This window comes from Notothenia rossii (assembly GCF_949606895.1).
Source record: "Notothenia rossii genome assembly, chromosome: 7".
NCBI lineage: Eukaryota > Metazoa > Chordata > Actinopteri > Perciformes > Nototheniidae > Notothenia > Notothenia rossii.
In genome coordinates this window covers 15195991-15208909 of record NC_136905.1, presented here as the reverse complement: position 1 = coordinate 15208909, position 12919 = coordinate 15195991, and the positions used below count along the sequence as shown (strand labels likewise).

The following is a 12919-nucleotide window of genomic DNA, read 5'->3' as shown; positions in this document are numbered from 1 at the left end:
ACCTCAGAGAGATGGAGGCAGGGGAGGGAGAGAGAAACAAAGATATAGGCAGAGAGACATAGATTAGTCCACACAGTAAGTGCTCAGACTGCTCCTCACAGAGACTTGAAAAGACGAAGGGGTCGATACTGTTCACACCCTGCTGGGAAATAATGGACAGTAAACTCTGTTTCTGGTTGCAATAATGTAGAGTTCACTCCCTTTTGTAACCTAAACAACAAAGGTTGCAAAAAGATGCTAAGTGACAGATGTTTGTGGTTATTTAAGTGTTTAAATTAAATTAAACTCATTGAAACGTTTTACTTGTTGGTGCAACTATTTTAAAAGTGTTCAGTATAGCTGCTAGTATAATCTCACCCTTATATTGTTACATGTTAGCCTAATATCTGATTTCACTGGATCACCAAGTGCTCATTCCTAACTGGTCAAGTTTTCCTTAACATTATGAAATAAAGCTATCATTATATACAGTAAAAATGACATACAGGATAACAACATATATAATAAATAATGAAAATGTTTTGATACTGACTCTACTACCCAGTGGATTTTAGCCTTGCAACTAACTTAGAATAAATGCCATAACATTAGGATGTATCTGAATCCAAATAAGTGTCAAATATTAAATTCTTCATTCCCATCAGCCTCAGCTTTGTGTTTCACACCGAATGGCAAATGTTAGCATCCTAACGTTATCAACCTAAAAAGTAAACTTGCTAAACAGCATCATCTGAGCATTATCGTTGTGAGCATGTTAGCGTTATATTCAAAGCATTACTATCCCTATAAAGCATGGCTGTAAACATATAGTCTTTTTAAACTGTGAACTATTTGGGATTTAGTTTTTGTTGGTTAAATGCACTTTAACTCTTGGCAGAAGACAAACAACTACAGTATAGTTAAACAAAAGTAACTCAATAACCACTGATCTCTTTAACCATTACTGTATATAATTTTGTTGACCAACTGATATCTTGGCTCACTGGTTTTTTGTCTTTTGACTATCACACCTTGTCCTGGCTTGCTCCACTGTCTTGACAGAGGACAAGAGAAAAATACAGAAAATAGACTCTCACATGTAGAGGCAGAAAAAGAGGTTAAGAGCAAAAGAGACCCTTAAAAGATATTGCTCGAATAAATGGAGGGGGGCTGGGGGTAGCAGAGAGCTCTGGTGGTAAAAGTGAGACAGAGAGAAGGAGAAGACGAGTTGAAAAGAGGAGGGCAGATTCCCCGCTGAGAGCAGAGGCAGAAAATGGGCTGAGGAGCCGAGCAGAGAAACGTCCCCCTCCTGTGGCAAAGGGGTGAGAGAGCTGAGGGAAAAGAGGGGCAAAAATAAAGGAGGTGCGGGGGGGGGGGGGGGGGGGGACACGACACTGGAGTTACTGGCATTTCCATTTTGAGCCTGCATGAAGGCTAATGATTCAAGGCAGGCTGCTGAGACCGAGCGAGGGTCCTGCAGGTGGTCCTCACAGGAGTAGAGAGCTCCTGAGGAGACTAAGGCCATTTTAATTGGACACTGAATAATGATATGACTACTTCACAGAGAGAATAGTGGGGTGGTGCTTTCAATTCCAAAAGGCCAATTACAGCATATTCATGTTGCATTGCTTTCAAGACCTTAGGAAGGTGCACAGGCTTGTATTTGGTTTTTATTCCAGATGGGGTTTAACAGAAATTCATCTCTGGCATATACTTTGTGGCATTGCAGAGGGATTACTTTAGGAAACAAAACCATTAGAAGGATATTAATCCCAGGATTAAATAAAGCCATCACCAATTGGCAGTTTTGACTATTTGTGGGCCTTAAAGTGGGTCTAATGCTTTAATGTGTTGCTATAACCAGGGGCGTCATAGTTAAAGCGAAAGGAGGACTAACTACCCTGCAGTGTCACAACTAAATGAAATCACCAAAATAAATTGACTTTGAAGACAATTTGAATACATCTTTTTGACAAAGAATAGGGGAGGGTCTCTAAGGTCCGTCTCACCCCTTACAGAAAGCACAACATGGTTTAGTCTGCCCCCTGAGCTGAGTGACTGGTGATGCTGCCTGGAGCAATAACTCTGTACACTTTTTATGTCTTTCCCAAAGGAAGGGAAATCAGATTTTTGGTCTACCACTAGAAGCTGTTGCAGAAGCAATAATTTGACATTAAGGTCTCGCAGTAAAGTTGGGTCGTAGTAAAGTTGTTGGCCAGAAAACGGATACAATGAGCTAAAAGACGCAGAAACGCTGTATAGAACTAAGGGGAACTGGGGAATTGTTTAAAAATAAATGTTGATCAATACTTATAAGTGAAACATTGCTGTATTTTAAAATTATACTTAAGTACAGTTAAGGATTTAACCAAATCTACTTTTTTCATTGTGTGGTGTTGTCAGGTACTCAAAGTTTTCTTCTGCCATACCAAAGATAAATTCCTTCTTTCTCCAGTTTCACAGCAGCAGCTTATTTCCTTGTGAAGGGAAATAAAAACATTCTGTCCTGTACGATGCTGTGTACCAGAACAAGTCAACTGTTAATTGAGCCATTAGTATTAGCAACAACAAACTATTCTTTATTTACACTAAGGTGAGGCGATATCAGAGGCAGAGAGATGTGGTGGATAGAAGCAGCAGGATCAGAAATCACGTTGCAGTGGGTGGGTAATGTATGCCGGGGCTATTTTCTCCTCGATGCAAATGTGGTCGAAGCATTTCTCCCAGAGGCGGTGCATGGCGCGTGTGTGTGCAGAGGCTCGGCTCTCCAATCTTTCAGCTTATTAATTTCATATTTACTCATTTATTTTTAAATGTGTTGAGTGATGGAAATGCGGCAGACTGCAGCTCAGAGGTGCTTACATGGCAGATGGGTTTAAAAGGGGAAGTGAGCCAGTGTCAGAGGCAAGATTTTCAATTCAAAGTTGAGGGATATTTTTTATTTTATTATTCATGGGGAGTGGGAATTATTCTAAGAATGTTGACTCACATGGCGTCCTACTGTGCTCCTTATACAATACAAATTCTACCCTTGATCAGTTTGGGCTCAAATGACCAGCTTAACGGTATACTGATCTCTTTTAAGACAGGAGAAAAATGTCCTTGGTACAAACTTGCAGCTTTACGGTCCTATTGGGTCCGCATTTTCTTTACGCATAGCTACCTATTAAAGTATGGACAATTGGGGTTTTGAATTGCATCCTAGCCTGAGGTGAAGTTTCCGTGACTTTTGCCGTCAAGTTATTTCAACTTGAGACGTTCAGGGCCCTCCTGCAATGTGGGCAACCGAACCACTTTGCAATGTAAATCAAGAAAAATGCTTCAATCTCACATCTACAATAATGAACGTCTAGGCTGCCCCCAGCTGCTGAAGCGCACTCTGTCTGATCGGGCCCTGAGGAAGAGGCTTCCTGAGGTGGTTTAGGAAGCACAGCAGCCAGATGCAAAATACATTTAGATGCAGGTCAGTAAGTAAGGCAAATTCGGGGTATTGATAGGTAGTTGGTAACAACAGTACAATAAGAAAAACTATGAAATGTATATTTTACTATGCACAAACCTTTCAAACCGTTTGTGTCGCTCATAACCCAGTCCTGCAAGTCATCTGTGTTTGTGTCAGTTGCTTGTTAGTTCTAAAAATGTTTTAGCAAAGTCATTCAAAATGTCAAAATGACTCTTCTTCTGTATGTGTTCCTTATTCTACTTTATCTTCTATTTTCTTTCTTTTCCAAATATTATTATTCTTCATTGGTAATTATCTTAATTACTTGCTCTCTGTGTCTATTGAATAACTTTTGGATTTTACCCAGATATGAGACACATAAAGTGAGGGGGACGCTTTTAATTCCCAGTGCTGAGTCAGTTAGATATGTGTGGCCATGTGTTGAAGGTCAGCATTAGAGGAACTGAACGGGTGGTTATTATTTATTCTGCTCCTTAGACGAACTCCCTCATGCATGCATATTCAATTTTCATGTTTACATCTTCACTCTGAACCAAATGCAGATCCGGGGAAGGCTTGTTCCCACACACCCTCTCTCTCCTTCTCTCCTTCTCTCCTTCTCCACACACACACACACACACACACACACACACACACACACACACACACACACACACACACACACACACACACACACACACACACACACACACACACACACACACACACACACACACACACACACACACACACACACACACACACACACACACACACACACACACACACACACACACACACACACACACACACACACACACACACACTACTGTTTTCCCAAAGTGTATTTATGTAAATTGCCTTACTTTAAAAATAATTAATTATTTTGAATTTTCTTTTCTATTGGGGTATTATTACACAACTGTATTCTTATCCACATGTTTACAGTTTTGCGGCTAGATAATGAAATGGTTCAATCTGATCATCCGTTGTTAAGAAAACATTTTACTGCACAAGCTCCATCTGGAGCTTTTGATCTAATCATATGATATTCATCAAAAGTTTGGAGTTTGCTTAATGAAATTGTAAATCTTCAAATGTTAATCTTTCCTCCCAGAGGACTTCTAGCCAATGTTGACTTTAAAGCTTGGATTCCCTCTTGACCTTGAAGACATCCCCATTTTGACGAAGACCATGTTATTTGATAAAAAGCTTCACAAAAACTGTAAAAAGGACCTTGTGTTGAGATTGTTTTCTGTTTTTAAAGTCAAGAGTGACCATTAAACCTTAATCTAAATGTTGATCTGATAAATACATTCACAAAGAAGCAAACAATGGATGTTTTTAAAGTGAAAGAGGCAGAACATTTTTACTCAATTACTATTTGAGAGTCAAGGGGACTAAGAAAGACATCACTCTTCAAAACAAAAGCTCTGTAGGAGCTGCATCTCAACAGCAATCATCTTGTTATCTAAAGAAGGTTTTGTTGTTTACTTTGAATGGTTCTAACTGTCACAGGACCGGGCTCTGAAACTAAAAAGAAAGTATTGATACTTGTACTAAAAGTTATTCTGACCCCTGACCTGTCATTCAGCATGAACAGAGAGCAACTGATGTTTCCATTAGCCTGTAGACTAAGCCGTCACTCCCACATCATTTCATACCACACTTTTGTTTCCCCTTCTGTGTTTAATGGCAATGTCTGTTTGACGGCTGTGAACAATTTTCCATAAACCAATGCGTTGGTTGTCAGCCAGTCAGAAGCAACCTTTCTTTCTCATTGTTTGTCAAGAAGCATTTTGTTTCAAGTTTAGGAACCTTCTCTGTAGATATGGGAGAGCTAACATTCTGTTCCAGGGTAAACAAAAAGACAGAGTGAAGTAATTGGCTGCCAGTTTGCCGTGTAAGGTTTGATTGACCACTGACTCCTTCAAAGGCTTAAATATTCGCAGTACAAAACATCAACCCTGACACATGCATACAGCAGTTATATGGCAGCTCATTTGCTCTCATCCACGCAAACAAAGAGATTCTCGGTCGATAACAGAATTTCAGGGCATGGTTAACATTCGAACAACAGTATGAGATTTAGAACAACCAAGCACTGGGCAACATTTTTCTCTGGGGATAGAATGATAAATAAAACGTGGTCTGATAAATAAATGTAGAGCCTGTGTATTTAAAAGCCTCTGGATGAGATTATTAGCTGCTCACACAGCGATTAAAGCCAACTTAAGAAGTCGCCAGCGGCTGTGTTCCCACTGCCTAATTGAAACCATTCCTTATTTACTCATTTCCACTAAGGGGATCAGAGACCAAGCAAAGACGGTTTCATTTTCCATTTAATATTTACTGCCTTGTGAACCATGTGCATGCAATAGGATCCCTCTGGGGTAAGGACAGGGTGTTCATGTCGCACCAAAATGAAGGGGGGAGGAAATAAAAAACAAATCGCAGATCACAGAGGGATTAATTCCATTTCTAAAGGCAGCCAGCGGTGGAGGAAGGGGGAAGTGAGGAAGGAGGAGCAGAGGGGGGGTAGAGGAATATGTTTCAACCGTTTGCGATGGCGGCCTATTTCTTTGTGTTAATTCCTCCACGCTTTTTAACTTCTAAAGCTCCAGCATTGTGGCGCAGTAGGACAGAGTGTGATTGAGACATTTGGAGGAGTATTTTTAACCAAAGCACTCGCCCCGAGGGCACAGCATATGATTTGTTCCCTTCTCTTCTTCCTCTCTTTTTCGTGGTTTCACAATGAACCTCTGGATTTGTGCCCGGGAGGAAGAGTTGGGATCCGAACTGAATCAGGTCTCAAGCTACATCACAGGAGCTTCCTTCTGATTGGCCCAAGCAGGCTTTTTCCAGAAATCCCTTCCTCTCTATTTCAGTCCTGATGATGTGGTGAAGCACATTGAAAGCACAGCACATCATTGTGTTATACAGCCTGCAAGGGATGGCTGAACAATGTGAGCTTTAGTCGAATCCGTCTACCAGAGGAAATGTGGCTTGTTGAGGTGTAATGGAGTGACAGATTCAATGCAAATGGCTTAAAGCAATCTCATTCGGAAAGAATGATAGTGGTAATCAATTATGGATATTGAAAAGACAGAAATCTGATTAAATATAAAACCTAATGTTTCCTTTTTTTTTTTACATCTCAAGGACATTTGAAGCAAAAGTCAGTACTGTATATACGCAGTATGCAATATACGTATTGAAGGTATATGTACTTTCTGTGCTATTTGTGTAACAGCTCAGTATCTGATTTTAAAACTATGAACTCCACTTAGTTCAGTTTGAGCTATTTTATATACACAGGACCTTTTCCTCTTACTTCTATTTGTTAATTTAGTTGGTTCACATTCACATATTCAATTTTGTAGCTCCAGCTCAAATCTTCAACACTACAGTATGATTCTGTGCCAATTTACATATGTTAATCCCACATGCATACAAGCTTTGGCTTTAACTTTAATCATGCCTCTGATATAAACGTTGTACTCAGTCTGAACACAGAAACAATCTGGATAAAGCAGACTGGACTGAATTGGATGAAAATGCAATATTTTCTTGGATTCCAGCAGTCTTGAGGCTGATATGCTGCATATGATTATGCTTCCAATACAACAAATTCAAATGTATAATGTATTTTGTCACATCCGCAATCATACCAAGTACATGTGCAATACAACTTATTTGATGGCTTCGTAGATAAATAATGTATGAGATGCGACTATGAATGTAAAGACAGAAAAATAAACAATGGAGACAAAAGAAAAGCATGTGGAATTATACATTAGCAGCACTTTCAATAAATCACTCACTATTATGTTTGAACATCAGATCAACACATTACTATCACAGTTACACAAGAGCTTGTTAGCTTTGTGTGCAGTGGCCAACGGTAATAAATACCACAGATGTTATGCAGAGCTGCTTTGCACACTTTAACACGACTTTGACGTCAAACAAGCAACAGCACTCAGAGTGTGTGAGAGCGTGCTCATGGTGTCAGGAGTTTAACTGTGTGCGACTGACCTCAATTTAGCCTCTGATGCCCTCGTGTTTGCATCGTGGGAAAAATACACTGTGTATGGAATGAAAACCATTTTACAGTGCTCATAATTATGTTATTTTTTTTAACAGTACAATGACAGTCCCATATCTAAAAAGAGGATGGAAGTTAGAGTCATGAACTGCAGATTTTGGAGTCACAAGCAGAATAACTCAAAAACAGATATCACTCACATAATAATATACACTTAATCTAAGGTTTTGGATTTTAAATATTGAGTATTCTGTGTCCAAATACACAACATGAATTGCATTCCAGCCTTGTCATGCACATACTGCTATAATTAGAAATTATTTAGTGTCGCTGACTTTACCTGAGACCAAACACACAAAGAAGTGTCTGGCAACGTCTCGCCTATGTTCCACCCACACTGGCCTCCCTCCCTCTCTCTGACCTCCAATTGAACTTGTGGACCCTGACTTTTCCCATGGATTTGAACGTTGAGTTCTGTATAGTCTCATTGACTCTAATTAGCCATAACGGCATTTCCCACGTCTTGTGACAGCTCGTTCAGACAACCAGACCTCCGCCCTCCCTCCCTCCCTCCTTCCCTCCTCTGCTGTCCTCTCCCTGGTCTCTCGTTTTGCATCCATCTCTTTGTGTTGGCGCTCTCCCACGTGCCCCAGCTGTTTGGCCTGTAGTAAATGTCGCCGCGTACAGCGCTCTGCTGGGATCCAGCCGTCATGCATCCGGGGCCAGGCACCATCTCTCCGTTTTTTCTCTCTGTTTGGACCTCTCTGTTGTTCCTTCCACCATCTTTCCTATCCATCCTCCTCTCCTTCCTGCTATCAAGCTCTCCATTTACTAATCTAATTGCTCCTACTCCTGAACCTGAACCACTCTTCCCTCCCGAACTCATTACCATACATCCTGATTGGCCGATGTTGCCTGACAGGAGCTGCGTGTGGCTTTTTGTAACACAGCTGCTTGCTTCATGAAAGGCAGTCACCAGCGGCTGTCTGCTGCAGGTTGTCATCCCTCAGGGAGGGGCAGGGAGGTGGCAGGGAGAAAATTGCGCTGAGAAAGAGCTTTGTGCAGCACTCTGTCCAAAACTTTATTTTTTTAAACAGCTGGCCACTGACTGATAGCACTGTATTAATGTCATGTCCCTGTCTGCTGTTCTTGGACAGTTACGTTGAGCTGATAGGGAATGAAAGCAAGTGTCAGAAGAGCCGCCGTGATACAGAGCTGAAGCAATCAGCTCTGATTGGATTTTGCGCCACTCTTATTGACTCCCAGATTGAGGGGATGGAGCGAAAACGTGGTACTAATTGCCCAAAACAAATTGCGAATGAATCATAGTTGGCATCTGAATTGCAAATCTTCACGTGGCCTTTGTATTGTTTTTATTTTTCGTGAAGCCGTTTTCCTTCTTTGGTTTTCTGTTTTAGTGCAGTTTGAGAACATGTCTAGCTGTAAGAGAACCTTTCTACAAAAGTAAAGAAATACAACATTAATTAAATGGAAGAAATCAAAAAGAGGCTAACTGCTTTGAAAAAGGACTAGAATTTACATAATTGCATAGAGTGGCAGAAATAGTCCAGATACTAAGAAATGCAGGGGAACATTTTTCTTTTCATTGGTTTATCTTAGACTTACCTGCATTTATTCAATGCCATTCATATTTATTGCATAGCTGTATGAAGACTGGAACAACTAAAGGTGCTAAATCGTTCTCAATAAAAAAAATGGAAATGTCACATGCCAGGTGCAACAGGGAAGGAATACAGGGCAGGACAGAATTAAAGCCTTCAATAGTGAAAAAATTACATCGATACAAGAAGGCAGGAGAGTGGCTGGTATGCGTATATAGTAGGATTGGCTGATGGCTGGAAAGACTGGGGGCATCTGGTTGACAGGTGGGGTTTGACAAGGTCTGGAAAGGTCTATGTTGAGGCAGGGGGTAGAGGGAGGTTGTGAGGATAAAGGGGAAGAAAAGCTGACAGGGAAAGGGACATTACACTGACAATAGAAATGACATTCATTTTAAAACTCACTTTGCCAGTTACCAGTGATTTGTACTGCTTCTTATCACAAATAAAAACTGGTATTAGCATGTATAAGATTGAGCATTTCCACCATAATCAGAAGGCAAAATGTCAACTTTCTTCAAATGCACTTACAGCACAGCACTCAGCACTTAGCAGCAAAGATGTTTCCATTGAAATTGTATTGTCTAACGTATTCGTTGCCCTTTGTTTCCTTCAGGTGGGACGTCCACGCTGCGCCTCTCGTCGGTGCGCGAGCTGCCGGGTCAGCTGCAGGAGCTTTACCAGCAGGGCTTTGTTCTTGCGTCCGTTCACCCGTTCATCCACCCCTGTGGTCCGGAGTCCAACAGCCCACAGCACCAGCTCTACAGGGCCATACTGATCCGACTCAACGACGGGTAAGAGCCACATGAGAGCAATTTTGAGTATTAAATGTGTAATTATCTGACATGGGAATAAGGGTCAAAGGGTCAACACATTAGGTTCCCCCAGCCTTAGCTAATGGAAACTCAAAAATCCACTTACAGTTTCTGCAGACAATTTAGCCGTTAAAGGTTTGAAATAATGAGTAATGCATAGCATTAAAAGAAAAGCATTTCCCTTACATTGCCAGCTCAAAGAACATTGAAGCCACATAAAGCAGTCTAAAGGTATAAGTACTTACGGCTAATTACCGTATTGTTGTCCTTTACAGGAATATACAGAGAAATAGTCTTGTATTTTATAGAAGGAGAAGATAAATGTACTCTTCCACAAGTTCACAAGTTAAAATAAAGGTGTATTTTAACAGTATTAAGCCTCACTATCATCAGTAGGATGAAAGGTTGAGACAATTTAAGTTAGAGGGCCCTGACTAAAAGAGATGTGTTTTACTAAACAAAGACGGGGGCTGGCCTTGAGGAAATCATCTTTCAGGGGCGTCAGACTTCTTAGCTACTCCTCTTTTATCGCAAAATAATGCAGTCATTATGGTCAGTTAAGAAAAAATGTTAAGATCGCTAATGCACCTTAATTGGTGTAATTAGCGATCTTGATGGGAATCAGATTTAGCTTTGTTCTCATCTGATGAATGGTACAAAATTGGTAGGTGGTAAACGACATAAGGGTTTATATTGTTATACCTTCTGTTGTATGTCTTAGAATCTTTTTCGTTGTGGGATACATTCAAGCAGAACGATTTCCACGATGGCAACCACCTAAAAGAAACAGTGTAGTTGCATTTATTATCAGCTGTACAACCTTTCTGTGTTGCTTCAGTATCGACACCAGAGCATCACAACATCTGTTTGTGGCTCAGCGAATGTCCTGTGGGCCGCTGCATTTGGACTTGAGTCAGCAATAATCTCAATCCTCTATCTTCAGTTATTTTAGTGCTCCAGCCAAAACCGTCTACGTGGCTCAAAGTCAGCGCCGGCCCCTACATCTGCCCTCCAGCCCTGTTTACGAGACCCTCTGTCCGGGGAAACATGGGGGTGGGCACACGTTTTTTCCAGGGCTTGACGCCAGGGAGCAGTTCCAAGGGCGGTTGAAGGGCATGTACAGTAGGAGGAGTGATGGACGATGGAAGTTGCTTTTGTCGGGCCAAAATCCTTAAAAAAATAAATACCAATCTCTGTAGGTAAGCAGAAAAGCTGCTGTAGCTTTTGGGAAAATCCATCCTTTGTTCTAAATGGGTCCAAAAGTCCCAGGGGTCATGAAACCTGAACATCTTATTCACGCCCACGTCAGTTGAAGTAAAAACATGACAATCAAGAAGATTGAAGCTAGGAGGAGAATTTCTTGAAATATTTTCCCTGGCAGGAGTGACATGCAGACAGGAGTCCCAGGAGCTGCTGTGTCTGGTCTGAAGTCCAGAGAACACCCAGGCCTGTTTACCAAAACACTGCAGGGCATAGATGTGTCTGAATGTGTCTGAGGGTGTGTGTCCGGAGGGTGTGTGTCCGCTGTGTTTGAGTGTTTTAAGAACTACACATACTAACTCTGTTTGGGCTTACATTGGTCTTTGTGCATATAGTGTGTAGCTTTATTGTTCAGGACAAATCTTCTCACTCTCTGCTGTTCTTGAGCAGAATCCACCACAGGTTCCTCACAGCTCAAAACACATTTCTGGAAGCTGACAAACCATTTTAGTAATTTCTTCACTGCTGAGCTTAAACACAACACCGCTGGTACTAATCTACATTGAAATGTTAGTCATTTAGCTCACGCTTTCCCCCACAGCGACAACACAATAACTGCAGAAAACCAATACTCGATATTACATGCAACCAAGAGTAAGGAGTGTAATAATCAGAGCTGCTGTGCCCTGACAGTTCTGCTGCAACCGCATACTGATCAGTCAAGAGAAACGAAACCGGGGACTAAAACTAAAGCACAGATTCTAAAAGGATAAGTCCTTGTCGCAAAGGTTTGTCTCTTTCTGTCTCTCTCCAGCTGTACAATGTAATAAATGGGGGAAATGTACATATATATATATATAAAAACTAAAGAGACTTACTGTGCAAGGCCTTAGTGGTTGCTGTCTTCAGAAACAATAGTGTATAGAGGATCAAGAATAATATTGAGAAAGGAGAAGGAGGATGACTAATGGGAATACAGTGAAAAGATACATTTAAGATTAATTTAAAATAAAATAAGAGGGAATTTGTAGCTATGATGCCACAGAAAATGTAAGGACTCACGATAGAAGTAAACTATCATCTACAGTAAACCATCAAGATGACAAAAGAAAAGTAAAAATAATACAATAAAAAAACAAAAATTTGAAGCCAAACCATTAATTGGTTTGTGCAAATGTATGCTGATGATAATTTCAATGTTTAAGTGCGGTGAGAGGCTCCAGAAAGGTTGTCCTGAGGAAAAACTGCTTTGAGGCTGGTGCCAGCTTTTTAACATGCCTCTCTCCCCCCTCACCCCTCCTTGTGTTTGTTGGAGAGGACTTGTTTTCCACCCTTCTGATGAAACCATTCACTGATTTTTCCTGTCATACAGTATATGAAACATCATCCACCGCGTGAGATAATTCATCACAGCTAACATGACAATTTCATTTAAGTTTCGCAAACCTTCAGTTTTTATCATTTGTACTGTTATTTTGTGCGGTGGTGCAAGAGGTTATGATAAGCCTTGCTTGCTGACAATCACCTGACAGCCGCAGACGGAAAGGACAGGAAATATTTTTAAAAATCTATTGCTTTACAGTCCTACTCCTCACATCTAGGTCCTCTTATCTGAGTCCTCTTTGTTTATCAGGATTGCGTTTATTTAAACAATAAATGTTTCACTAAAAAGCTAAATGTTATGAGGTCGTCAGTAACATTTCCATTATGAGATAATGGTAGAAAAACTTCCGTCAGTTCCTTCCTAAACAGAAAAATGCCCAATTGTCTTAGGAAGGCAACACGACTACATGAAGCCCTCGCAATGCCGTTGTTT

At 40.8% G+C, this 12919-nt stretch overlaps 1 protein-coding gene across 2 annotated transcripts in view; it reads left to right on the top strand.

Annotated features, from left to right (window-relative positions):
• rftn1b (raftlin, lipid raft linker 1b) overlaps positions 1-12919 on the top strand; it is a 97204-nt gene that overhangs the window by 37454 nt on the left and 46831 nt on the right. For both annotated transcript variants that reach the window (XM_079640477.1, XM_079640476.1), the window contains exon 3: positions 9705-9882. In XM_079640477.1, the coding sequence (XP_079496603.1) occupies positions 9705-9882 (178 nt within the window). The remainder of the gene's footprint in view (positions 1-9704; positions 9883-12919) is intronic.